The sequence below is a fragment of the Prionailurus viverrinus genome, chromosome A2, assembly GCF_022837055.1.
Source record: "Prionailurus viverrinus isolate Anna chromosome A2, UM_Priviv_1.0, whole genome shotgun sequence".
NCBI classification, from domain to species: domain Eukaryota; kingdom Metazoa; phylum Chordata; class Mammalia; order Carnivora; family Felidae; genus Prionailurus; species Prionailurus viverrinus.
Window position 1 is genome coordinate 1,234,703 of NC_062562.1, and position 27,413 is coordinate 1,262,115.

Below are 27,413 nucleotides of genomic sequence, written 5' to 3' on the forward strand. Positions count from 1 at the left end.
CTCACACTCTGTCTCTCAAAAGTGCACGTTAAAACAAAAATGCAGAGACATAACTAAATACAAGCCACGTGTGACTTTCTCTCCCCTGCCACGCTGGATCCTGCAGCTACACGTGACGGCAGAAACGGGCCCCGAGTGACTCCTCGCCGTCGAGCCCCGCAAACCACGTGGACACGAGTGGGAGAGAAACGTCCGCCGCGTTCAACCACTGAGGTCTGGTGGCTCCTTGTCACCCGGCACCACGTAAGCCCTGCTGCTCGACAGCACTCCGACTCTCCCGGCCGCCCCTGGTAGAATGCAGTCCTCCGGGGTCCGGAGGAGGAAAGGGAGGCGGAGGGACGGGATGCCACTCGCCCTCGGCCCCACAGCCTCCCGCGGTAACAGCGCCCGAGAAAAGCAACAGCCCTGGTTCCCCAGCCCGGGACAGAAAGGGAGTTGCGATTAGCACATTTATTTCCCCGAAGTCCACCTGCCCGTCCAGCGCCGTGTCCAGCAGGGGAAGACGGCAGGGAGCCAGCCAGAGGGCAGACGAGGCTTGGCGCGCACGGGTATGAACGGAGACGGGGTGCTGGGCTCTCTGTCCTGGATGCCCCTCCCCCAGGAGCCAGGCCAGGGGCGTAGGAAGATGGGGGGGCTGCTCAGTAAACCACCTCGTACACCGTGGCCTTCTTGTCCCCCGAGCCCGTCACAATGTACTTGTTATTTCCGGAGATGTCACAGCTCAGCACGGAGGATGACTCCTTGGACTATGGGCAGGGGTGGGGGAGGGAGAGAAGGGAGAGAAGGTGAGGCGTGGCCGATACTAGCACCGTCTGGTGTCCGGTCCGTGCCCCTGACCGCCCTGCACGACGTTCAGAGGGAAGAGGCAGGGCCAGTGGGATTGGGTGGACAGGTGACAGATCCTGGGAAGGGCGGGTCCCCTGTTCTCGTGACACCAAGAGAGCCTCAACTGAAGCCCCGCCCTTTCCTAGGAGGCTCAGAGAGGGTGTGGACCGGGCATGAGGCCACACAGCACAGCAGAGGGCCGGCCGAGGCTTACAGCGCAATGACCCTACGCCAGCAAACGTTTCCTGTAAAGGACCCGGCAGTGAGTTTCCAGGCTTTGCCAAAGGTCCAAATGAGTCTCTAGCCAACAAGTCCGGGGGCCAAATAAATCTACGTCACATTATCGTGCTTTGGCTTTACACCCCTTTAACGATGTAAAACTCACTGCACGCCCACTACAATGGCTGGAACAGAAAAAGACACAATAACAGGTTGTTGAGGACGCGGAGAGTTTTGAACCCGCGAACACTGCTGATGGGATGGGAAAGTTGGAGTACAGTCCAGAGGTTAAACAGCTCCCAGCAATCCCACCCCAAGACCTCTCTGCCCACGAGCAATGAAAACACGTCCACGGCAGTGCGACTCACAGCAGCCAGAACGCGGAAACAAAGCCGGTGTCCATCAAGTGGTGGATGGCTAAGCAAGACGCAATCCACCCAGACTACGGGCTGTGACCCCACCTCAGGAAGGAAGGACAGCCTGCCGCCTGCCACCACGTGGGTGGACCCGGAGGACACTGAGCAGTGACAGAAGCCAGACACAGAAGGACACGTCCTGCGTGGCCCCATCACAGGGGGTCCCCAGAGGAGTCCCGTCCAGAGAGACAGAGGGCGGAGGGTGGGAGCCAGGGGATGGGGCAGGGGGCGGGGAGTCCGTGCTTCCTGGGGACAGACAGAGCCTCAGTTTGGGGAGATGGAAAGCTCTGGAGACGGATGGCAGGGGTGGTTACGCAACAGTGTGAGTGTGTGCGCGCTTAGAGATGGCCACGATGGCAAGTCTTAATGTATCAAAAAAAGGCAGCACGCACAAAAGAACCCAGGCTGCACGCGGATGTGGCCCGCAGCCTGCAGTTTGCAGACCCTGCTTTAGTAGCTTGCTGGCTGGCGGGGAAGGGGGGGGACCTCGCAGGACCCGGGGGAAGTTCCGCGGCTTAACCACCAGCTCCGCCACCCCGGGGGCCCCTGCGTGCAGCACGTCCTGGCCTGCAGGGCGGTGGCTGCACGCGGCTGGGTACCTGGAAAATGCTGGCTCCGTATGGCGTCCTCCAGGCATTCAGTAAGTTGTCTTTCCCGGTGCTCACAAACCAGCGCCCTGGGGGAGGGAGAGCAGGGGGTTCCAGCAGGAGAGACCAGAGAGCCCCCCCCACCTCGTCCCCGGCTGTGGGCCGCAGGCAGACAGGGTCCAGCAGGCCTGGTCTCTCCCTTTCTTTCTGGCACCTCCGCTCTCACAAAGGGAACAGTGGGCCCCTCCTTCCCCCCCATTTTCCAGATGGTGAAGTCAAGGCCCCCCGGGGGCGGGGGCCCATCTGGCCTTCAAGAAGGGGGAGCCCCCAGGAGAGCGTGGCCAGATAAAACATAAGATGCCCAGGTACCTTTGAATCTCAGATAAATCACAAACTATTTTAATACAGATGTGCCCCAAGGATTTCATTATTTATTTTCTTTTAATGCATGCGTGTCCCATGTGGTACTCGGGGCACACTTATGCTGAAAATCATCTGGCTGCTTTTTTTTTTTTTTTAGTGTCAGTGTATCTCAGGCGATATTGGGGATGTATTTGTATTACCAAATCAGTTGCTTTTAAGCGTAAGCATGTCCCGGGTCGCACTTGGGAAAAACTTCCGCTAACCAACGATTCGTTAAGATTCAAAATTCCACCGAGGGGGTGCTTGGGTGGCTCCAGTCGATTAAGCGTCCGACTTGGGCTCAGGTCACAATCTCCAGGCTCGGGGGTTCGAGCCCCGCAGCAGGCTCTGTGCCCACAGCTCGGAGCGTGGAGCCCGCTTCGGGTTCTGTGTCTCCCTCTCTCCCTGCCCCTCCCCTACTTGTGCTCTGTCCCTCTCTCTCAAAAATAAACATTAAACAGAAAGATTCCAATTCCGCTGGGCGTCCTGTGTTTTGTTGTGGGGGCTGTCCGGTGGGTGTGGGGTTTCGGTCGCCCCGCCCCGCGCCCTCCAGGCACACACACCGCAGGAGGCGAACTTGAGGGCCAGCACACAGCTCTCGTGAAGGTGCAGCTGGTACTTCTCGGGCTTGCGCACGTGCAGGACCTCCACGTTACTGCTCTCCATGCCCACGGCCAGCCAGTCCTGGTTGGGGCAATGGCCCAGGGAGAAGATCTGGGGGTGCAGAGGAAAGAGGGGACATCGAACCCCCCCTGCAGAGGTTGGAGGAGGCCCAGAGGGGCAGGGGAGGGGCCCACCGCTCTCCCGCGGCAGCCCCGCGTGGAGAGGCAGCTGGCCCAGGGCCTGGAACGCAGCAGGCAACTGCATGTCGGATCATTAATATTAATCAGAATTACACGGAACCCTGGGGCCTCACATCCATTATCTGCTCAGAACGCACAACAGCTCTGGGAGGCAGGGAAGGAGGGAGAGGGAGAAGCCGGGCGAGGACAGTCGCCCCCCTTGAGCAGATGGCAGAAGGGAAGCTCGAGGCCAGGGCTCGCTCAAGGTCAGAGATCCGTGAAAGCCGAGGCCTTCGGACCCCCAGCTCGGAACTTTTCCCCGCTTGCCAACACCTCCTTTTGCTTGGATGTGAAAGGACTCAGTGGCCTCATCGTTCCGTGCCCCACCCCAAGCGAGGCAGAGAGAGGCTTAACGCCCTGTTCTATCCTAACCCTGTCGAAGTCCTACAGACAGGACGCGTGTGGAAAGAACCACAAATGGACAGCAGAGAGAGGACTGAAGTTTTCACGTGTGCTCTCCTGCCCGTACAGAGTTCCTGCACAAAGACGGGGGCCCGGTGGGATGAGAGATACTCACCATGGGGTCCCCAGAGAACAACCCATCTTAAGTCTCAGGGCCAGGGGATGGACAGCCATATCCACCTGCACCCTTGAGTTCCTTATCAAAGAAACTTTTAAGCTAAAGAGAAGAGAAGGTAGAACGAAAGAGTTTGGGCGTTAGCTACTATCTCCAGGCTTCAAGGAAGGGGGCAAAAATGGAGATGGGTTTTGAAGGATGAGTAGGAGTTCACCAATTGGAGAAAAGGGAAGGAAAAGCATGTCAGCTAGAGGGAACAGTAAGTGGAGAGGTCTAGATGCATCCGAGGGCATGGTGTGCGTGAGAGAGACTGGAGCACAGAGGCCTTAAATGTCAGGCCAAGGAGCTCACGTCCTGCCCCCAAGGCAGTGGGAGAGAGGATCTGGGTGACTCTGTTCAGCCGTGAGGAGTCTCCAGATCGTGTCCAGTTCCTTCACTTCATCCTTTAGCCTGGATTCTCACAGAGCCCTGAACGGAGACCTCTCTGCCTGACTCCTATGTCAACCTCTCCCTGCCGACCTCGATCAGTGGCTCCCCAGTGGGTCCTGGGGGGTGGTCAGGAGTTCTCAGTCGGGTCAAGAGATTGAAGGCTGGGAAGGGAATTGGGCTACCAGAGAAGAGGAAGGAATGAACGGGGGCGTGACTTAGCAAAAGCATCTGGGAAAGTGATCTGAGGGTCCTAGTAGACCCACAGCTGACTCTGAATCAGTGCCTTTGTGTTTCCACGGGGTTGGGGGCAGGGTAAGGCCTATGGATTTGTGAGAAGGACAAAAAAGATGGACACGGGTCACAGGTATCTGGTCCCCACTCAGTTTCTGGAAGTGAGTGCCTTGTGGGGAGGGGAGGGGGCTCCGGATTCCTGAAGCTTCTATCGCCCTCCCGGCAGTCCCACTGCCGCACCTGAGAGCAGAAATCGTGCTGCTGCAGCTGGCGGCCCTCCCGCAGGTCCCAGCAGCGCACCGTGTTGTCCAGACCCCCGGTCCAGAGCCGAGTGCCGTAGTCGGAGATGTCGATGCAGCTGGCACCATCGGTGTGGCCCTGGAACTGCCTGGAGGGAGAAGCGCCCAGGCGTCAGGCGTCCGTCGCGGGGGCTGGTTCTGCTCCAGCGCCGAAGCGAGGGGCGCGGGGGCCACCCACCTGACCATGGTCTGGTTCTGCAGGTCCCAGACCACGATGTTGCCGTCGCTGCAGCAGGAAAAGCAGACCTTGGCGTCGGGGCTGACGGCCAGGGCGTAGCAGGCCGGGGCCGAGGAGGTCAGCTCGGCCTTGATGCGCGGGGTGGGCGCCGCCAGGTCCCAGATGGACAGGGTGCTGGCCTCCCCTCCCACGATCAGACTGCGGCCGTCCGGCAGCAGCTTGCAGGAACGGATGTAGTTGTCCCGGTTCTGGGACGGGAGAGAAGCGACGGTGTGGGGCTGGCCCTCCCCGACGGGGCCGGCCTCCCCCCCCCCCCCAGAGCGCCCCCAGGCGCGCGGCGCCCCCCAACCCGCCCCCGCTCTCCCCCGAGCCTCGAGCCCCGCCCCCGGCGGCCCGGAAATCCCGCCCCTGCGGACAAGCCCCGCCCCCGCCGGCGGGCCCCGCCCTCACCAGGCAGTCGAGCTGCGCCACCGGCGTCTTGGCGCCCGGCTGCCCCACGTCCCACACTTTGACGCAGCCCTTGCCGCCGGTGTACACGTGCTGCGTGGAGCCGCTGATGGTGACGGCGCAGACCACCTCGCCGTGCGCCAGCGTGTGCAGCTGCCGCGCGTGCCGCGGGATGCCCGCGCCCACCAGCGCGTCCGAGGGGAAGGGCACCGGCTGCATCTGCCCGTCGGCAGACACGTGGAAGGAGTAGGCCCTGCACGGGAGGAGGGCGGTGACGCGCGGGGAGGGGACCGCCCTGGGGGTGGCCGGGCCGGGTGCCCGCCCGGCTCCGGGGGCTCGGGGGAGTAGGGGGCGGGGGGGGGGAACCCTGGATCCCAGGTGACGGACGCGACAGTCAGCGTGGCCTAGCCCGTGGCCCGCAGCCTGGCAAGCAGGCACTTAGTAAATGCGTGTTGAGTAGCGAGGATCCAGGGAGACGCCTTGAGAGCTCCAGAGACTGGGACCCACCGGGAGCCCCCAGCCCCGGGTGGCCAGTTAGACTGAAATCAATTTACAACTTCAGTTTCTCCGTGGCGAAAGCCACAGGTGGCCAATGGCAGCTGTAGGTATAGAACATTCCCATCATGGCGGAGAGTTCCTGGGTACTTGGGGCTGCGGCGCCCTGGGGTTGGGGGGGGGGGGGCGCATTCTGCGCACTGTAGGATGTACAACTGTATCCCAGGCCCCATAGAGGCCGGATGTGGGCCTGACCACCAAAAAGGTCAAAGACATGCCGAATGTCTCCGGGGTGGGGGTGGGGAAGGCAAGAGTACCCCCCCCACCCCCGTTTCTGCATTTTTCTTGTTACCTACCTCTCTCTCCAGAGACTTTCTGGAAAGACAGCAGGGAACCCCAGCCCCCACCCCACAATGCAAGCACCCGACAGGAGGCAGGGATCCCTGAGCCAATACTCACGGCTTCCCCCCAGGGATAGTGGGCAGGGAAGAGGAGATAGATGACCCTCGGAGATGTGGATGAGACTCAAATGCCATCTGCCAAAATGCCAAAGAGGAAGGGTCCTAGGGCAGGTGACTCAAACCCACCTCTGCCTTCCCCCATGCTCACCTGCCATATTTCTCTGTTTATCAGAGGATCCCCAATCTGATCCCCAGTCAGCCCCTCCCTAAGAAGACAGAGATGCCCTCTCCTCCCGCTGCACCACAGACAGGAGAGCAGAGGCTTGCGCTTACAGGAACCCCAAAGCCTCTGCCCGGGGAATCCTAGAATCCCAGACTTGGAAGGACCCCGAAGAGTCTGACCGGCTCTAGAGCCAAGAGTTGGCAAACCATGGCCCCCTGTTCGTTTTTGTAAATAAAGTTTTATCGGTACACAGCCACACCCGTTCATTTCTATGTTGTCTATGGTGGCTCTGAGCTATGAAGGCAGAAGTGAGTAGTTTTGACCCAGACCAACTGGTCGGCGAAGCCAAAACCATTTAATGTCTGGCCTCTTGCAGAAAACACTTGCTGACCCTTTTGCACAACATCCCTCGGGTCTGGGATGTCCCCCGTGACAGCATTTTCTTCCCTCTGGAGGCCCCCTTGTCTACTCCAGGTGGCTCACTCTGTCAGCCATCTGTCCTTGTGCTGCCCTCTAGGGCCCACCCAGTCCCTGTCTGCTGCCTCCGCCCCAGCTCAGGGTCTCAGGCCCTATTCCTTCAACTCCTTCTCATGAGACCTCGCTTCCAGTCCTCTCCCCAGGTGAGTCCCTCATCAGGAATCTACCAGAATCATCGCAGCCCCTTAAAAATCAGGGCCGACAACTGTATGCCCTCTGCCAGGAGGTTGAATGGGCCCCTTGTGCCCCGTGGCTGGGGCTCCCTGCTCCTCATAATGCGGCATAGGCACAGCTGCTCTTCCCAGTTACACGTTACTTGTGTTAAGCTTGTGGAGCTCCTGAGACCCTCAGATCATCTTGCCAAGCCAGGATTCCCGTCCCTTTCCCTATCCCCTTGTCTCCTCCGGTGTAACTGGTTTCTCCTCCCGGCCCCCAGCCCCTGTGCCCTCCGCTACCTCCCGGTGCCCCCACGCTGAGGACTCACCATGGGGGACCGTCCATACACCACAGAGCCGCTGACCTGGGGGGACAGGTGGAGGCTAACGTAGGAGCTGGGCACAGAGAGGTCCCCATTAAGGGCGCTGTGGGAGCTCAGGCTGAAGGACGTGGTGAAGGGACTGGACAGGGTCAGGGGGCTCCTCAGGGCTGAGTGAGAAGAGACAAAGATAGGTCTTCAGACACCCTGGACCCAGATCCGGCCTTCCACTGCCTTGGCTGGTCTTTCGGGGCTGCTGCGTTCCGGTCCAGCATCCACCACACCCTGTCTATGTCCAGATGTTTGAGAATACCGTTCCCTCTGGCTCACATGCTGTTCCCTTTCCTTCCTCGGTCGCTGAACTCCTACTCACCCTTCGACACCTAGTAGACCCAAAGTCCAGCAACATCTCAGGAACATCACTGAGCCTGCTCGCCCCACCCCAGCCCGTTCTGGCTCACTGCCTCTATCCCCGCCACGATCACATGGGGTCTGCGTTTCCGTCCCCACCATCTGGGAACTCCTCAAGGGCGCGTTCCAGGGCTGATTTCTTTCTGGGAACCCAGAACCAGCGCGGGGCCTGGCCATATGACAGCAGAGCCCGCGTTAACGAGGGGGGACCCGAGGCTCAGAAAGTTTGAGTCGCTTGCCCGAGGTCATGCGGCTGACGAGTACTATCCGAGGCCGGCCTCAAACCCCAGGCTGTCTGACTCCAAAGCTTGTGTTGTCCGTGCAGAAGGCTAAACCTCTTTGAGAAGATCGCTTCCCCTCTGGGCCTCTGTTTCCCCAGCCGTCCAGCCAAGACAGGAAACCGGGGCCCGGGGCGAGGCGGCACTGGGCTCAGAGTCCTGGAAGGGGTCAAGGCCATCCCAGAGCTGAATCCAACCCCCCAGAAGAGACCTGCTCAGGCCCCAGTGGACACTCACCGACACTGTCCGTGCCAGGCGTTGGCTTCGTAGCAAGCTGGCGGAGGTGACTGGCCGAGCTGGGCCCTGGGGTGGGGGCGTCCTGGGGCGGGGAGGAGTCGCAGGACTTGGGGGCGGGAGTGCTGGCGGGAAGATCATTCTGGGGAGAAAGGTCCGGACTGAACGCCCCACCCCCACCCTGGCACCAGCACCGGGCCCCTTGCTGCCCACGATCTGGTGAGAAATTGGCACGGGAGGAGGGAGCTAGGTGGGGGCTCACAGGAGGTGTCTGCCCGCCGAGCACGTGGGGTTCAAGGGCATGGGCCCCACCGCTGATGCCCTGAGCACAGGGACACGCGGGGTCCACAGGCCGGGAGCGCCAGGCGGGCAGCAGAGTGGGAACGGGCACGCACTGCCCGCAGGGCTGCACACGGCGTGGGGAGGGGGACCGGCACCCGCTGCCAGAGCCCAGCGGGCACATGATCAGGTATGAGGAGTGCGGGTGTAGACAGGCCTCAAGCAAGGGCACACGGGGCAGGGAGCGGGCCTTGCGGAGGAAGGCGACAATCGGAGGACTCAGGAGGCGGGGAGCACAGGCCTGCACCCAGGCGAGGGACCGGCAGCCAGCACTGGGGTGCCCCTGGCTGCTCTCAGGGGGCAGGGTGCCCCTGCAGCTGTCTCTCCCCGCGGGGACACCTGAGGAGAGGGGGAGGGGATCTCCAAGGAGGAGCACACGCGCTGTCGTCTCTCTGCTGTCACCTCCTTTGCCTTTCAAGAAACTTCACGTCCCCGTCCCGTCTTTCCACTACACAATCACGTGTTTTCCTGCCAACCCCACTCCACGAGGGGGAGTGGGTGGGGACACGTGGGACAAGGGAGGCCTTCTGGGGGCTTCTCCCGGAGAGCAGAGCTGCCCCTCCCCCTCTGGCCTCCCGGAGTGGAGGAGGTCACAGGAGATGCAACCGTCAGCCCCAGCCTCGGCGGTTGCCATAGCAACCTGCAGGGAGGGGAGGCCTAGAAACCGACGCACTCTCTGGGTAAGCGCAGGGCAGGGGTCTGGGGAAGATTTGGTGAGGGCAGGGGTGGGACCAAACGGAGCCCGGCTGGGAATGCCTAAGGGGCGTGCTCTGAGGGGTTCCTACACCTGGCACTGGGAAAGTTGTTCCCATAGTAATGCTCTTGCCTTTCCGGAAGGGGTGGGGGGGAAACGGGGGACAACCTCTCAGGTGGGGCTGCTGTCTCTCCCGCTTCTCCAAGGCCTTAACACTTGCCAGGCTGGAGTCAGTCCCAGAGCAGCCATTCTGCCGCTGAGTGTGTTTATTTCCAAGGGATTTCCTATTTATTGCAAGAGATGCTTCCCTTTCTCCCTAAGGGGGTGAGTGGTCTTTTGATAATGTATTTAGGTTCAACAGAGCACGCGGACTTCTTGGGGAAAATCACCTGGATAAAGTCGAGGCAGATTTTAGGAAGGTGGCACATAATCATGAAGGAAATGCTGGACAACCCGCTGGAAAGACCCCAGCCGGGCTGGTGTCTCCTTGCTCGACATCTAATCGAGTGGCATCTGTTTCCAGGTCCCCAGGGTGCATAAAGTGAGTTTCAAGGCCTCCCCTACTCCTTACCAGGACAAGCTCCTTGGCTCTGGGGAGCGGGGAGCCGAGGCTGGAGGCCAAAGAGGCCGGACTGTCCACGAGGTCCCGACGGGCGGGGACGCATATGGGCGCCTTTCCACATGGGGTGATTGCTGGGCTGGGGGGCTCCGAGGGTTGGTCCTGGGTTTGAGGAGGTGACATTGAGTGGAGGTGAACTGGGCAAAGAAGGAGAGCCCCTCTCTCTGTACCCCTCCCTAACCCCACCCCGCACTCCAGCCTGGGTCCCTACGATCCACCTTGGGAGGATTATGAACCCCCCCCCCCCCGCCCCCATGCCTTACTTACGCATCTATAAAATGGGATTGATGGTACCTACTCCATAAACCCACATAGAAACGACTGTGTAAGGGCTTGGCTCTGTTGTCCCCCATTAAACAGATGGGGAAAAGTGAGGCCAGGGACGGGGGCGTGCTGTCCCCGTCACACAGCGAGCCAGGGCCGGATGCCACTTCTGCTGCCCCATTGCCAGGGTTCTCTGGGCCTCAGTTTCCCCACCTGTGCTATGGAGAGGGGTTCAGCCTGGGGTGTCCCTCTATCCCCTACTCCCCCTACCCCCACATCACCCTCAACACAGCCATCCACAGAGGGGGCCAGGACCCCCCCCCTTCCCTCTGGGTCCCCCAACACCCGGGAAAGCCTGCCACCCTCTGTGCCCAGACCCCGACTCACCTCGTCCACCACCAGGTTGTAATCGCTCTTGTCTTCATCACTCTCCTGGGGGGACACGGGGGAAAGAGCTTGCCCTGGCCATGCCGCTACCTCCGTGCCCCCTTACTGATCTCAGGAGACCGCCAGCCGCGGTCTGACCGGGATTCTGGGGCTTCAGAGGCCCATGTGCTTAGTTCAGAAAGAAGGCTGCCATTTGCTCAGGTGCAAGGGGTTGGGGGCGGGTCTCTCATGGAGAAAAGTGAGGGGATGGAACTGAGGGCCCAAGACTTGCTGTGGGGCCCCGCGCGCCTCCCGGCCCTCCCTGGGTCCCAGTCTCCTCCTCGGTAACGGGATGGGTCGGCCGGGGCCAGGACTCATCCATAAACTCCCAACTGGCTCTCTCTCCACGGAGCCAGTCAACCTCTCGGGATCGTCTGCCCAGCACCATCCCCATGGCCTAGCACAGACCTCATCCCCTCCTTAGGCTCCTGGCCTTCAGCCTCGCCGCCTCCAGGTAGCCTTCCAAGCTTGCCCCAGAGGACTTTCTTTACACCTGTCCCCACATCTGTACTACGTCCTTCTATGGCTCCCCACTGCCCTTGGGAGAAACCCTGGCGTGTGGGGCTGCCCTCTGGTCTGGCTGCAAAAGCAAGGGAAGACCAAGGCTGCAGCCTGAAGGCCACATCTCCCAGCAGACGGGGGCTGACTGCCCCCTGCCCTCCACCCCCCGCCCCGTCCCCAGTTTTCTTCTTTAAAATACCCGTTGCTGACGGCTATAGAACAGGCTGCTATGTTCTTTAAAGATCAAAGGCATCTCCGAGAAACAGCAGGACTGGCCAACACCGGGCCTGCCAGCAGGCAGCTGGGAGAAGGCTGTCCCTGTCGATGGGACAGGTGCTTTCCAGCCAGCCAGTCCCAGCCCCAACTTGCAGCCTGGCCCCGAAACTGCAGGGGCAGTGAGGGGCGGGGGTGGTCCTGACCCAGGAGGAGGGCCCCGGAGAGAGTATTCTGTGCCTCGGGCAGGGGCGGGGCGGGGGGGATGAAGAGCCGGAGCCAAAGCCAGGAGGTGGGCAAACGGAGATGTGCCCCAGAGGCCACGGAGACACAGCAACTAGAGTTGGGCCTGGCCCCACAGCTCCTCTCGTTGTTCAGTGCTCCGTGCCCCGCGGGGAGCTATGGAAGGCCCCAGAGTGAGGGGGTCACGGCCAGAGCTGGGCTCTGGGAGGCCCTGAGGGGCGGGGCTGGGGGGCCCACCCATCTCCCGCTTGCCCCCCACTTACATAAGGTCCCGACAGATCCTTGTCCTCAGCTCGCGGCTTCCCACTGCCCCCTGGGCCACCGGGTCGCACCTCTTCCACCACGCTCTCAGTGGGGGAGGGGGACGCGCTCTGCAGAGACACAAGGGCCGGAGAAAGGGTCAGGGCCCTGGGGCCCCAGACTCCGTCCTGGCCCAGCCCAGACCGAGGGTCCCCAAACACAGGATCTGTGCCTCAAGCTTCCCATCTGGGAAGTGGGACCTTCCCAAGGGCAGGCTCGATGCTAAGGTCTTGACCCCACAGCAAGTTCTTTGGGGAAGTGACGATTAATCCCATTGCACAGACAGGGAAACTGAGCCTGAGGAAGACAGGGCTGCACAGCGAATTAGGGGCCGAGGCAGGATGCCAAGCCAGCCCACCAGGTGTCGACAACCAACCTTCTAAGGTCAAGGGCTGGGTGTGCCAGCACAGAGACACAACATCAACCTGCCTGTGTGCCCTCGGACAGTTTTCTCCTTCCCTGGGACTCAGTCCCTCCAGCTGTACACAGGGGATGCCCCCACACAGTGATTTCTCAAGCACTGCAGTTCTGGATGGGACCATTTCTTCAACTGAGATCTTATCTTGAAGCCTGATTTCACGGGCAGATAAGACGTTGGGCCCTGAGAGCTGGGTGGCTCTGTGCAAACCACACACAGGATTCAAAGCCACGTTCAGCAAGATGGGCCACTAGGAAATAAAGCAGGCCACAGATGCAAAAGCGTGCAGCCGCTTAAAAAAGAAAGCAGAGGGGCCCCTGGGTGGCTCAGTCGGTTGAGCCTCCGACTTCGGCTCAGGTCATGATCTCACAGCTCGTGGGTTCGAGCCCCGCGTCGGGCTCTGTGCCGACAGCTCGGAGCCTGGAGCCTGCTTCGGCTTCTGTGTCTACCTCTCTCTCTGCCCCTCCCCCACTTGCTTTCTGTCTCTCTCTCAAAACTAAACAAAGATTAAAAAATTTTTAATAAAAAAATTGTAAAATAAAATCTCTTGTTAAAGATAGTATTTTTTTTAATTTTTTTTTTAACGTTTATTTATTTTTGGGACAGAGAGAGACAGAGCATGAACGGGGGAGGGTCAGAGAGAGAGGGAGACACAGAATCTGAAACAGTCTCCAGGCTCTGAGCGGTCAGCACAGAGCCCGATGCGGGGCTCGAACCCACAAACTGTGAGATCGTGACCTGAAGTCGGACACTTAGCTGACTGAGCCACCCAGGCGCCCCTAAAGACAGTTTTAAAAAGTGGTTTTATTTTTACTTTTTTGAGAGAGAGAGTGAGGGGGAGGGGCAGACAGAGAGGGAGCCGGCGGATCCCAAGCAGGCTCTGCCCCGACAGCAGAGAGCCCAATGTGGGGCTCGAACACGCGAACCGCGAGATCATGACCTGAGCTGAAGCTGGCCGCTTAACCAACTGGGCCACCCAGGCGCCCCAAAAATAACATCTTAAAAAAGAAAAAAACAAGCAGAGACCTCCGAGATGTGACAGCACGGAAAGATGGCCTCAATGTATCACTGAGGCGGAAATCGGCCGGCAGAGAGGCGACTGGCTGGGCGCAAATCCCAGCTCGGCTTCCCATTGGCTCTGAGACCTCGGGCAGGTTACGCAACCTGTCGCACGCTCAACCCATGTCCCGTGTCCCGTGCGGGGATCATCGCGACAGCGCCCGCCTCCTAGGGTTGCGGGGAAGATACAGCGAGCTGCGGACGCTGAGCGTGACGCGGGGCCCGGCGCGCGGTGAGCCCACGTTCGTGCAGGGAAATGCAGAAACGCACAGGATGTCCCTGAGTTTCCCCCCACTCGGCACTGTGGGGGCTGAGCAGCGACCCCGGCCCCGCCCACTCGATGCCAGGCGTACCCCTAGTCGTGAGAGCCACAGATGTCCCCAGGCACGGGCTGGTGTCCCCTGGGGGCGGGGTCTCTTGTGCGACAACGGCCACTTCCTCACACCCCTTCCCTCTCTGGCAATTATGTTCCCACCACGGAGCCTCTGCTGCCTCGAACTTGTGTCTCTGTGAGGGGGAGGCCTTTTACCCAGAGGGCAACAGGGAGCCATGGGAAGCTTTACAGCGGGGTTTCTCAGCCAGCCTCTGCACCCTTGTCGCATCCAGGAGACTTGGGTGGGAGGGGGCTCGGGGCAAGGGTCAGGGGGTCACGGTCCCTTTACGGGGTTGGACAGGGTCCACCAAAGTCACGTGCCCACCCAGAACCTCATAGGAGACCTTATCTGAAAGTAGGGTTTTCACAGAAGTGATTAATTGCGATGAGGGCTTAGTGGGTCGGGATAGGCCCTAATGCAACGGGACTACGGTCCTGTTTTTTCGGTTTTTTTAATGTTTGTTTATTTTTGAGAGAGACAGAGGGCAAGCGGGGGAGGGGCAGAGAGAGAGGGAGACACAGAATCCGAAGCAGGCTCTGGGCTCTGAGCCATCAGCACAGAGCCTGATGCAGGGCTCGAACTCAAGGACCGAGAGATCGTGGCCTGAGCCGAAGTCAGACCCTTACTGACTGAGCCACCCAGGCGCCCCGGACTGGTGTCCTTAAAGGGAAAGAGACACACAGGGGAGAAGCCACGTTGAGGACAGAAGTAGAGACGGAATGATTCAGCCACAGGCCAAGGAGCCCCAAGCCCAGAGGCCACCAGACGCTAGAAGGGCTCACAGCTCGGTTTCAGATTTGTAGCCTCCAGAACAAGGGAGGGAACAAATCCGTGTTGTTTTAAGCCATGCAGTGTGTGCTAATGTGTTCTAACAACCATGGCAAACAAGTCCAGCCCCCTCTCCACATGGTCCCCTTCTCTGTACGAATTGTCTTCAGGGCACCTGGGGGGCTCAGTCGGTTGAGCTTCTGACTCGTGATTTCAGCTCAGGTCATGATCTCACAGTTGATGGGTTCAAGCCCCGCGTCAGGCTCTGCACTGACAGCTCGGACCTGCTTGGGATTCTCTCTCTCTGCCCCTCCCCGGCTTGCGCTCTGTCTCTGTCTCTCAAAAATAAATTAAAACATTAAAAAAATTTTTTTTAAGCAATTGTCTTATATTTTTAAAATATTTTATATATGATTATTTTATATATGATATATATATTTATATAATTATATAATATATTATATATTTTTATTTTTGAGAGAGAGAGACAGAGTGTGAGCAGGGGAGGGGCAGAGAGAGAGGGAGACACAGAATCCAAAGCAGCTCCAGGCTCCGAGCCATCAGCACAGAGCCCGACGCGGGGCTCGAACTCAGAGCCCGACGCGGGGCTCAAACTCACGGACCACGAGATCGTGACCTGAGCTGAAGTCGGACCCTTCACCGACTGAGCCACCCAGGCGCCCCACAATTGTCTTACGTTAAACAAACAAGGCAAGTTGGCAACTGGCAGCATTTATCGCGAACTTAACCTCCGCCTGGGCAAAGGCATTTACAGCTGAGTATTCTCTGGGCATTCTCTTCTCCGACCCAAAGGTGAGAAAGGGCCACTTGAAGTCGTCTCCAACACACTGTGTTAAACAGACAGGGCCCAGGGCGGGGACGTAAACTGGTACCACTGTCACCTGTACTTAAACATACACGAACATACGTGTCACACATAACAGAGACACGGGGATCGAGATGCCCATCTCTAGGCCCAGCGAAGACTGAGGGTCCCCGCCGCTGTTCTCAAGATCTGTGCGTCAAGCTTCGCATCTGGGAAATGGGACCTTCTAAGGGCAGAAGCCATGTGGTCGTGACAACCACAGATGTCCCCAGACACTGCCCAGTGTCCCCGGCGGCAGGGGGTGGGAGTGGGGGCCTGGTGCAAGCTGAGATGAGCTCTAAGAGCGAAACGCATTTGGATCGTGGAGATTTAGCACAATAAAAAGGACATAAAACATACCGTTAGTAGTTTTCATGTCAATTATACGTTGAAATATTCTGGATACATGACGTTAAGTAAAATATACTATCGGAATTCATCTCATCTGTTTAACTTTTTAAACGTGGCTACGAGAGGGGCGCCTGGGTGGCTTAGTCGGTTAAGCATGCGACTTCGGCTCAGGTCATGATCTCGCAGTTCATGGGTTCGAGCCCCGCGTCGGGCTCTGTGCTGACAGCTCAGAGCCCGGAGCCTGCCTCGGATTCTGCATCTCCCTCTCTCTCTGCCCCTCCCCTGCTGACGTGCGCATGTGCTCTCTCTCTCAAAAATAAACGCTAAAACATTTTTTTTAATTTAAAAATATAAATAAACGTGGCTACTAGAAAATGTGCAATCATATAGCAGATTGTGATCCTGCGAACAAAGGCAAAAAAACCACACGGAACCCCCCCCCCCCAACACACACACACCAAGCTCACAGCACAGCGACGGATGCTGAGGAGACTGTGGGCTGCACCTGTGTGCGGTTTCCTGCATCCTGTACTGTGTTTTATCCGCTCTGATAGATGGTGACATCGAGTGGATGACAGATAAGTTCATGAGCGGAAGGTGCCACGTGCATGCACGTATTCAATTGCAAAAAAACAAACAAAACCCCCAAAAGGCAGCTCACGATTGAAAACCTTCCATAAAGAAAACTCTAGCGGCAGGGGCATCTCCGATACCAAAACGCTCCAGACGACCCAGCCGCAACACTGGGCGGGCGTCCTGCTGGGAGGACCTTAGCAGCTCAGAGCCGCTGGCTTCAGCCACGTTCCCCGTTCGAATGCAAGGCCAATATCACACAAGTTCCCGGATGCCTTTCGACTTACCCTGCTCCGAGCTCTCTCCGCTGGCCGGTTGGAGGTGAGGCAGAGAGAGAGAGAAGGAGAAGAGGTGAGGGTTTCACAGCCCATGGTGCCAGAGGGCACACCCCTCCAGCGTTGATAGAGCCCTCTTCCGGGCTCAGGATCTCCCTTCTCCAACACCCTTGCAAAGGGGTGGATCGTTCCTTTCCTGAACCATTCAGGTAGATGCCCAGAGAGGGGCAGTAACTCGCCCCAGGACACACAGCCAGTGGCGAGTGAAGTTGACCCCCACGGCCCTGCAGGCCCTCTCCTTCACTCCCTCACCCTTAAGTCCCCATGCCACCCTCCCCCCTCCCCCACCCCCTTCCCCGGCCAGGGCCGCCCCGTGCTGCCCCGCTCACCTCTGGGTCCCTCGGCCTCCACGCCTGCCCGGTCTTCCTTGGCAACGGCGGCCAGCTGAGCCTGGGCGGCCAGGGCTCCGGACAGGGCCAGCAGCCCCGTGGCACTGCCACCCACCAGGCCAGTGGGGCGAGGGGTGAGGGGCACAGGGGGAGCATGGTGAGACAGTGGCTGGAGCTGCTGCTGCTGGAGAGAGGAGAGGTGGGCCGGGGCCGGGCCACACGGGCACCCAGCAGGGCCCCCGGGCCGGGGGGGGGGGTAGTGGGGGTCCCCCAGAGTCTCCAGGGAGGCCGGAGCCCAGGCCAGCTGCCCGCCCGGCACCCTCCAGCTTTAGCACCTACTGGGTGCCGGGGACCCAGGGGTGGGGTCTCCCCAGGGCAGGGCAGGGGCTGGGCGGACTCACCCCGATGAGGCTGTTCAGCTCCCCCACGGTCACCTGCTTGGCCCGCTCCACGGCCTGGAGCACCTGTTGTTGATGCTGGGAGGTGGGGGGCCGGGAAGGGGGTGCTCAGGCTCCCCGTCTGCTGGGAGCCCCCACCCAGCCAGGCAGTGCCCGCTGAGGCCCCCCGCCTCCCTCCACCCCATCCTTGTTCCCAGAGCTTTGTTATTTCTCTTCTGTCTCTCTCCCTTTCCATTTTATTTTCTTTTAATTTTTTTAATGTTTATGTTTATTTTTGAGAGAGAGAAAGAGAGAGAGAGAGAGAATGAGCGGGGGAGAGGCAGAGAGAGAGGGAGACACAGAATATTTGAAAAAGACACACACACACACACACACACACACACACACACACACACACACACCGGGGGAGGGGCAGAGAGAGAGGGAGACACAGAATCCGAAACAGGCTCCAGGCTCTGAGCTGTCAGCATAGAGCCTGACGGGGGGCTCGAACCCACCAACCCTGAGATCATGACCTGAGCCAAAGTTGAACTCTTAACTGACTGAGCCACCCAGGTGCCCCTAAAACTTTTTTAAAGATTTTTGAGAGAGAGAGAGAGAGAGAGAGAGAGAGAGAGAGAGAGAAAAACAGAGTGAGAGTGGAGGAGGTGGAGAGAGAGGGAGACAGAAACTGAAGCAGGCTCCAGGCTCTGAGCGTCAGCACAGAGCCCGACGCGGGGCTCGAACCCACCAACCGTGAGATCATGGCCTGAGCTGAAGCCGGACGCTTAACTGAGCCACCCAGGCGCCCCTCTCCCTTGAGAGGGGTGAAACAAACACAAAGAAACAGGCACACAAGCACAGTGAAAACCAGTAATTATAAATCGGGGTTTCCTGGGGCACCTGGGTAGCTCAGTGGGTTGTGTCCGACTTCAGCTCGGGTCACGATCTCACGGTTTGTAGGTTCGAGCCCCGCATCGGGCTCCGTGCTGGCAGCTCGGAGCCTGGAGCCTGCTTCGGATTCTGTGTCTCCCTCGCTCTCTGCCCCTCCCCCACTCACGCTCTGTTTCTCTCTCAAAATTAAACATTAAAAAATGTTTTAAAAATAAATAAATAAATAATCGGGGTTTCCAGATCAGCGTCTCCCTCAGCACCATGGACATTGGGGCCAGGTCGTTCTCTGCGGGGGCATCCTGGGTGCTGTAGGGGGAGGCGGGGCTGAGCAGCATCCCCGGGCCCCCCTCCCTCAAGGTGACAACCACAAAAGTCCCAGACGTTGCCCAGAATGCCCTGGGGCAGCACGGCCCCCAGCAAAGAACCACCATCCAAATCAGCACCCAGGTAAACCACCCAGGTCAGAAAGTAGAAACTGGCAGGGGCACCTGGGGGGGCTCAGTCCGCTAAGTGGAGACTCTGGATTTCAGCTTAGGTCACGGGTCCATGGGTTCGAGCTCTGCATCAGGCTGCACGTTGCTGGTGTAGAGCCTGCTTGGGATTCTCTCTCTCTCTCTCCCCCTCTCTGCCCCTCCCCTGCTCATCCTCTCTCTCTCAGAAACAAATGGATTTAGAAAAAAAAAAAAGAAATACAATTTAACGTGTATTTAAATGGCCACATGTGGCTGGTGGCTCCCTGTAGGAGTATAGGGCTGTTTATCCACACTCCTGAGGTCAGGGGTTTGAGCTGCTCCCCCTGAGGACGTGTGAGACACAGGAAGCTCCCGTGTGTGGCACACCTGTGTGTCAGCGTGTCTAAGCCAAGGGTTGGTAAACTTTTTCGGTAAAGGGTCACAGAGAATATTTTCCGCTTTGCAGGTCGGAAGGTTTTTGTCTTTTTTTTAAAAAAATTTTTTTTTTCAACGTTTATTTATTTTTGGGACAGAGAGAGACAGAGCATGAACAGGGGAGGGGCAGAGAGAGAGGGAGACACAGAATCGGAAACAGGCTCCAGGCTCCGAGCCATCAGCCCAGAGCCTGACGCGGGGCTCGAACTTCACGGACCGAGAGATCGTGACCTGGCTGAAGTCGGACGCTTAACCGACTGCGCCACCCAGGCGCCCCGGAAGGTTTTTGTCTTAACTTCTCTGCCATTTTATCAGGAAAGCTGTCACAGAGATCATGCACGTGAGGGGGCATGACCCTGTGCCAATAAAACTGTATTAACGAAACAGGCAGAGGGCGCGCCTGGGTTGAGCACAGGACTTGGGCTCAGGTCAGGATATCGTGGTTCGTGGGTTCGAGCCCTGCATCAGTCCCTGTGCTGACAACTCAGAGCCTGGAACCTGCTTGGGATTCTGTGTCTCCCTCCCTCTCCGCCCCTCCCCTGCTCACGGTCTTGTCTCTCTCTCTCAAAAATAAACATTAAAAACATTTTTTAAAAAACCAAAACAGGCAGAGGGGGGGATTTGGCCCTTGGACTGCAGTTTGCTGAGTCTCGATCTAGAAGAAGGGAGTCGCTGGGGCACAGATGTGTGTCTTTATTCACTTCTTAGTTTTTTTTATCTTCATTTCTGCTGTTTTCTCCCTATGCACTAAGCCACCTTGTCCCCACCCCCGGCTTCAGACACCATGTCTACAATCTCAGCCCAGCCAGGATATCCCTCCATCCCAAGCTTCCAGAAAATCTCAGATTCAGTGGGGTCCAAAATTTTTGTTCCCCATCACAGTGAGGCTGCCCTACTTATCCACCCTGCAGTGGAACCTGCCCTCATGTCTCTTGTGGACGGAATGCTCCGGATGGAAGCACGGGCAGCTGATGCAAAGGTCCTGAGGCTGGCATGCACTCAGAGCATTCTTAGAAGGGCTGATTTTTTTTTTTTTTTTAAGTTTCAGTGAGCTGTTCACACTGCTTATTACTTCACCTTCCCTGATTCCAGCTTTTTAAAATTATTATTGTGGTTACACATACATAAGCATTATCCTCTTAACCATTTCTAAGTGCACAGCTCAGCAGCAGCAAGCACATCCACGTTGTTGTGCAACCATCCGTCTCCAGAACTTTCCATCTCCCCAAACGGAGACTCTGTCCCCATGAAACACTGGTTCCCCACCCCCTGCCCCACCCCTGGCTCCCACCATCTACTCTCTGTCTCTGTGGACAGGACGGGACTCCTCTAGGGACCTCCTGTGAGTGGGATTGGACAGCATTTGTCCTTCAGTGACTGGCTTATTTCACTGGACATATGTAAGGGCTAACTTTTATCGGGTGCTTCCTTAGCACCCAGCATCACCCTTGCACGGATCAGCTTGCCTGATCACCACAACGACACAGACAAGGCAAGCCGCCAAGGGCACAAGGCCAGGATTCGGACCCAGGCAGCCTGGCTGCGCCCGCTCGTCACCGTCAGCGATCACCTCCCTCCGTCCCTGAAGCCCCTGCCCCAGCCCTGTACCCTCCAGGCCAGCCGGCAGAACCAGTGCCTGTGGCACCGGCATCGGCATCGAGCCAGCCCCCCGCCCCCCATCTTCCAGCTCCCCTCCGTCCCAGCAGCCCACTCACCTCCTGGGTCAGGAAGGGGATAATCTGAGCACAGATACCACTGAGGCGCTTCACAATCTCGGCCTGGCAGGAAACAATGAGGAGGAAGCTCGGAGGGGGCGGGGGCTGTCACTAGCAGGTGCAAACGGAGGCACTGAAGCCAGAGTGGCACACAGGCTCGGGGGCAGACGGAGGGGCTGCTGAGGAAGCAATCTGCTGAGCTGATGCCCAGGGCGGCCTTGGGCCGGAAGGGAAGGACGGATACACCAGCCGCGAGACGCCATCGACAGACTCCCAGGAAGCAGCCACGCAGACGCGCAACTCAGATGGGGTACTTAGAAGCCGTGGGGTCATCATGAACAAGGGAGTGGCCCTCACCGGGCCCGCGTCTCTGGGTCTGGGTCTCGTCTGCAAGCCGAGGCCACTGCCAGGCAGAGACCCCCATGCACCACACTCAGGAGGAGAGCTTTGTAGTGTTGGGATAAAAAACCTGTTTACTTTGCTTTGTCCCCAGTTCCTGGCACAGAGGCTCTAAACCTCTTGGAATTTCTCAGTGATGGGTAATGGCGGGGGGGGGGGGGGCATTTTTCTGTCCTCAACAAGCCCCTTTCGATCACACCTGAGTTTACTATGAGTTTACTAGAGGGCTGAAGCTTGAGCTAATCACCGATGGCCAGTGATTTAATCAGCAAGGCCTGTCCAGTGAAAGAAACCTCCACAAATATCTGTAACTGGGTTGGTGGAGAGCTTTGCGGGGGTGACCCCATGGAGGTTCTGGGAGTGTGGTGCGCCCCCGCCCCCTCTGCACCTCTCTTCCCTGGCTGTGCCCGAGTTAGATCCTACATAACAAACGGGTGATCCAGGAAAGTGAACCGCTTTCCTGAGTTCTGTGGACTGTTCTGGCAAATTATTGAACCCGAGAAGGGGATTATGGGAACCCCTGACGTGTACATATAGCCGGTTGGTCAGGAGTTTGGGCCAGAGACCCAGACTTTTAGATCGGCATGTCCAACGGAGGCAGTCCGGTGGGGCTGAGCCCTGAACTTGGTGGTGTTGGGGGGGGGGGGTCCGCACTAACTCCGGGCAGAACTGAGCCAGATCGCAAGACATCTGCTGGTGCCAGGGTGCGAGCTGGTTGGGGTGCAGAAAACCCCCATATTTGGTGTCAAAGTATAGGAGATGCAGTAAAGGGAAATCCAGGGAGTGGAGTAGAGACAGTCTGGTCTTACTTGCAGGTTTCATCGGGGGCAGGGCCTGGGCCAGGGGTGCCCCACGGGGGCTGAGCACAGCGGGGGCTGTGTGGGTGGGGACGGGGGGGGCAGCTAGGGCACATCCAGGTGTGGGCCCGGCCAGTCCATGCTTTGCTTCTTTGCTTCTGCCTGGGTTAGAGGGGTGCTGGGTGCTGGGTCTGGGCAGAGTTTGAATTCCCAGCAGGAGGACAGAGACTGGATCCTAGCACATGCCCCTCACCCTGCAAGAGAGTCTATTTCACGCACCCAAGGGACCACACCATGCTCCGGGCGGACGAGCCCCCTCCGGCGCGCACCAGATCCCGTAGAGCCCGCACATCCCAGAACAGCACACCAGGGCAGGCACCCCCAGGCCACCCCACCCTCTCAGCCCACCCCCCTCCTCTTCCCACCCAGTAGGCTCCGCCCACTGTCCTGATAGTCGCAGGGACCAGATCTAAGATTCCATCAACCTCAGAATCTTTCAGGGCCCCTCTTATCTATCAGAGAGGCTTGAGTTCAGCCTCAGGTTGGAGGGGTCAATCTTGGACAACTGGAGTCAATTTCGGAACCTTTTGGTCTAACTTAGAACCTTGAATCAGACTTAGAAGCTTAGGAGAGTCTCAGAACATCGCGGTCAACCTCAGAACCTTCAAAGCAGCAACAGAAGCTTGAGGTCCATCGCAGACCAGCAGGTGCCACCTCCAAACATCAGACCCCGTGGGCTGAATGGGACCTCCTCCAAGACCGTGTGGTCGGCCCCCACCCTGGGACAGATGTCTCCCCTACCTCCTCCCTGACCTGGCTGCCAGCCTCTGCCCAAGCCCTCCTTGACCAGGACACTGGCCCCTGCCGCCCCTGCCCGCTTCTTGCCTCTGCTGAACCGTATCTCTAGCAGTTCAGAAGTGTTTTCCTTTCCTTCATGAGGCTGAAGTCGGGTAAGACCCCTGTTCCCTGGGTCTGCTTTGCCCCAGACTGCCAGATCAGATCGCTGGGTCTCTCCTCAAGCTCCAGACCCTCACCCTTCCCACTGAGCACCCCCCTCCCCGACCCCCCACCACAGTTACCTGCTTATGCATTTCAATGTTGAGCCCGTAGGACATCTCATAGTACTACAAAGGAAAAACTCAATTGGGATGTATGCTGGGCCAGTGGGTGCCCAGCCCTGCTCAGGGTGAAGCTGGGTTTTCCAGGGGCTCCCAGGCTGGGGGATCACCGCAGGGAGCAGAGCCTCCCAGCCTCCTGGGAGCCCAGAGGGCAAGACCAGAGGAAGAAGCGGGGGGGGGGGGGGGGGGGCAGGTAGGAAGTGCCCAGAGACCCTGGCCCCTCAGAGATGCCACTGGGGAGAGGGGACATCCTTGTCCCATTGTTTGTAAGAGTTGGGGGGCTCCCCACTTACAGACAGGGAAAATGAGGCCCAGAGTGGCAGGGTGAGTGGGGATTCACGCCCCAGGCGCTGCGACTCACAGGGAGCCCTCCCGCTGCCCCATCCCGGCACGAAAACCCCCTCACCATGACATAATGTCGCTGCATTTCCGTCTTTTCACTGGCCAGCTTCTCACATTCCAGCTTGAGGCTGGAAAGGAGACGGGGCATGGGGGTCCTGCTCCGCCCGGCCTCTACCCCCACCCCGCCCCCACCCCGCGAAACACCCAGGGACACCCCATCTGGGCCAGTTTCCAAAGCGATGGGTTTGGCTCTTGGCCCCCTCCCCACTTCCTCGTTATCGGCCCACCTCCAGGTCCCGGTCCCTTCCCGCCCCTTCTCAGGCTCCAAGTGTCCCAGCACTGACGGTCCCCAGCCACCTCAGCTGCGCTTCCACCTGGAAGCCCTCCCTCGCCCCTGGGGGAGGGGGGTCTCCCTCGGCCCCGCACCCTGGAGGCCCCGCCCCCGCCTGGCTGCGCACCCCACGCCCCCCCCCCCGGGCCCCCCAGCGGCCCGGCCGCTCCCCCCGGGGGCGCCCAGGTGGGCTCCCAGGTGGGCTCCCGGGTGAGCTCCCGGGTCCCCCGGGGCGGGGCGCCCCCGCCCCCCCTCACCTGTGGTACTGAGCCTGAAGGAACTGGAATTCTTCTTTGATGCGGTCGCAGATCTCCAAGATCGAGAACTTGAAGGGCTGGCCGGACTGAAGCGGGGTCTGGGGGGGACGGCGGCGTCTGAGCTCCCGGACGCCCGCGCCCCCCACCCCGCGCAGCCCGGGCCCCCACTCACCGGGTGCCTTCCCTGGGGGTACATCCTGCCGGTCCGGAAGCCCCCCACCCACGCCGCCGCCGGAGCCCGACGATCCGGGGGCGCGAGGCGGCGGCGGGGTGGGGGGCGAGGCCGGGGGGGGGGGGTGCTGCCCGGAGAAAGGAGGAGGGGGCGCGGCGGCGCGGGGCAGGCCCCCCCTCCCCGGGCGCGCGCGGGGGACGGGGACGCGGAGGGGCCGGGCGGGGGGCGCGCGGGGCGGCGCGGAAGGTCGCGCGAGCCGCGGCCGGTGTCGGCGGAGGCGCGGGCGGCGGGCCCCGCGCGGAGCCGCCTCCCTCCGGCGGGGCTCGGCCGGGAGCCGCGGGCAGAGCCGCCTTAAGGTGGCGCCGCCGCCCCCGGCCCGCCCACCCGGCCCGCCCGCCGCGCCCCTGCCACCTCCGGGCTGCGGGCACCCCCCTCCCCCGGGAACCCACCCCGTCCCCCACCCCGGGCCGGCGACCCGTGGGGAAACTGAGGCTCGCGCCCAGTCCCCCTCCCCCTCCCGGAACGTCGTCCCCCCCCCCCTCCCCGAGGGCCCAAGCGAGAGAGACACGCAAGGAAACCAAGAAATACCTGGGGGCCCACAGTGGGGAGCAGCGTGGCGGGCAGGGGACAGTTGGGGTCAGAAATGGCCTTTCTGAGGGAGAGGGCTAAGACTTAGGAGGCGGCCTGGCCCGGTGCTGGCAGGGACACCTGCGTCTCTCTGGGCCCCTCTCTGGGCCTCAGTGTTCCCACCTGTAAAATGGAAGACACAGGGGCTGCTTTTGCCGAGGCGGTACATGAACAGCCCTCAGCCTGGCCTGGCACAGAGTAAAAACCCCCACAGGTGGGATTTGGTGTTTCCACTGCTACCTCCAGCAGACTGGGCTGTCTCCTCCCTCAGACTCAGCTCCCAGGGGACCGGCAGTTGAATCCCTGCCATCAGACTCAGGTGTCTGAGGGCAGGGGCTGCACCTCCCACCACAGGCCACAGACACCTGACACTCACCTGGGAGGGGGGACATTCTTACTCCCATCCTGCTTGTGGAAAACCTCATGGTCTTTTGTTAAGTCGATCAACAAACGCGTATCGACCACCTGTTGTGGACGGCACACTGCGCTGGGCACTGGGCACAGCAGAGAGCCAAACAGAGAGAAACCCTTGCTTTGTATCAATCCCTGCATCTGTGTCTGCAGGGGAGTGAGCAAATAGTGCCCCAAACCCTGTTAAACTTAAGAGCATTGCCTTCCAGCCAACAGGTGTTTCTGGAACATCTATTACCCGCCAGGCACCCTTCCAGGTACCGGGAATATAAGGGAGAGCGGAGGAATACAGATTCCTGCCTTCTCTGAGCTCCGGGAACAAGACAAGACCACAGCTTGGTAATTATGGAAGTATTTGTGTGTACAAAGGAAGAGTTTGGGGAGCAGGTATGGAAATGAATGAGGGGGAACCTGCTTATCCGGGGTGTCTGGGAGAGGCGTCTTTGAAGAGGTTTACATTGGAGATGAGATCTGGAGGATGCGAGGGTGGGGAGAGGAACAGAGATCCTGAGGATAAGGATTTGAGTGTGTGTGTGTGTGTTGGAGTATTCAATGGCTCCCTATTGTCCTCACAATAAAACCCAAACTCCTCCCTCTTCCCAGGGACAGAGGGACGTTCAGGCCCTTCGCTGTTTTCCCAGCTGACCAGACTGGGGCCTGCCTCGGGGCTTTCGCACTTACCGTTCCCTCTGCCTGGAATGCTTCCCACCATTTAAGTCTCAGCTCGCTTGTCACCTCCTAAGAAGACCCCCTTCCAGCTGCCCATTCAAGTGGTGTTCACAAATGGCGTTCATGCCTCCAGTCTTGTGATCCTCCAACACTGTGCCCTGTTCTGGATCCGTCTGGGCCCCAGCACGGTTTGTTAGCCTATCCCTTGCAGAGCCAGGCACACAGTAAGTGCTCAATAAATGAATAGAACAGGCCGGGCAGTGCATCCAGAAACAGAAACAGAGCATCCAGCTAAAGCCAGAGATCCGCCGGCCACACTCCTGCTGGGAACTTCCGCCATTCTGCAATGCCAGGAACTCCAGGTTCTGGGGGGTCTGTGAAGTCCTGTGTCCAAAACCTTTCCAGGAAGTGTCGTGCCTCCCCTGGATGTCCCCCCGGGGCGCTAGATGTAGCATCCCCCCCCCCCTCCCCGCCTCCCCCTGCCAGGCCCCACAGTCCATCCTGCTTCCCCCAACACAGAGCTTCAACCCAGCCCCTTCTCTCCCCTCCGCCTACCACTCAAACCTATTCCCTCTCCCCACCGCACCCCCCTCCGGCCTCCTCACCCCTCCCATCTGAGCTCAAGCCACCTACCTCCCCCATGCGAATGGATTTCACTCTTGTCACCTTTTGTGAGTCTGGCCCTCCCTCACTTCAGACCTTCTCATGGCTCCCCATTGCCCTCGGGACAAATCCCCAGGTCCTCAGGCTAGCATCAGATGCCCTGCACACGCACCCCCCCGCCCCCCATCCAGGTTTCACCTCCTGTCCACCGGTTCACACACTCTCTCTGCTCCAGCCACACCAGTCCCAGTACCTACTCTGTGTTCTCTCCCACCTCTGGGCTTTTGCTTGTGTTGTTACCTCTTTCTGGAATTCACTCCTGCTCCTTTTCTGCCTGGAGCAAATCCACGTCTTCCAGGCCCAGCCCCAAAGCATCTCCTGCAGGCAACCCCTCCATTACACACACTGAACTCAGGCTGTTCAGGGAGGGATTTGTTCTAGAACCCATCCTCCTAAGGGAAGACGCTGGGGTCCTAGGGAGGGCCCAGTGGGGGGGGGGGGCGGGGGGGGGGCAGAGTCAGGCACTCACTCCTGGGCCCACCTAGTTAGTGTCATGACAGAGGGAGCATCTGGAGGGACCAGGGCCTCTGCCTGGTGAGTCCAGAGGAGGCTTCCTGGAGGAGGGGACCTTTACCCACCAGGCTTTAGATGTTTCTACCAGGCACACGCCACAAGGGAGGGTAAATACAGATTTGTGGATTGCCTGAGAAGCCACAAGACCACACACACACACACACACACACACACACACGCTATG

The 27,413-nt window shown here is 59.4% G+C and overlaps 1 protein-coding gene across 4 annotated transcripts; it reads right to left on the bottom strand.

Moving 5' to 3' along the window:
- Positions 1 to 435: 435 nt before the first annotated feature.
- Positions 436 to 26,415, bottom strand: TLE2 (TLE family member 2, transcriptional corepressor). Of its 4 annotated transcripts, none has more exons than XM_047845073.1 (21): positions 26,066 to 26,415; positions 24,935 to 25,096; positions 24,175 to 24,272; positions 23,651 to 23,714; positions 23,206 to 23,250; positions 20,931 to 20,993; positions 17,459 to 17,533; positions 17,058 to 17,241; positions 16,681 to 16,700; positions 11,949 to 12,056; positions 10,690 to 10,734; positions 9,991 to 10,140; positions 8,390 to 8,528; positions 7,473 to 7,633; positions 6,347 to 6,423; positions 5,396 to 5,645; positions 4,946 to 5,193; positions 4,709 to 4,856; positions 3,013 to 3,163; positions 2,060 to 2,136; positions 436 to 746 (listed from the first exon to the last, which is right to left on the bottom strand). In XM_047845073.1, the coding sequence occupies exons 4-21, from the start codon at positions 23,669 to 23,671 to the stop codon at positions 639 to 641; spliced, it is 2,070 nt and encodes a 689-aa protein (XP_047701029.1). In that variant the 5' UTR covers positions 23,672 to 23,714; positions 24,175 to 24,272; positions 24,935 to 25,096; positions 26,066 to 26,415; the 3' UTR covers positions 436 to 638. The 4 variants fall into 4 exon arrangements, with proteins under 4 accessions (XP_047701029.1, XP_047701025.1, XP_047701019.1 ...); XM_047845069.1 differs by having other exon boundaries at positions 25,350 to 26,415; XM_047845063.1 differs by lacking the exons at positions 24,935 to 25,096; positions 26,066 to 26,415 and adding an exon at positions 24,347 to 24,506 and having other exon boundaries at positions 17,058 to 17,238.
- Between the last annotated feature and the right edge of the window lie 998 nt (positions 26,416 to 27,413).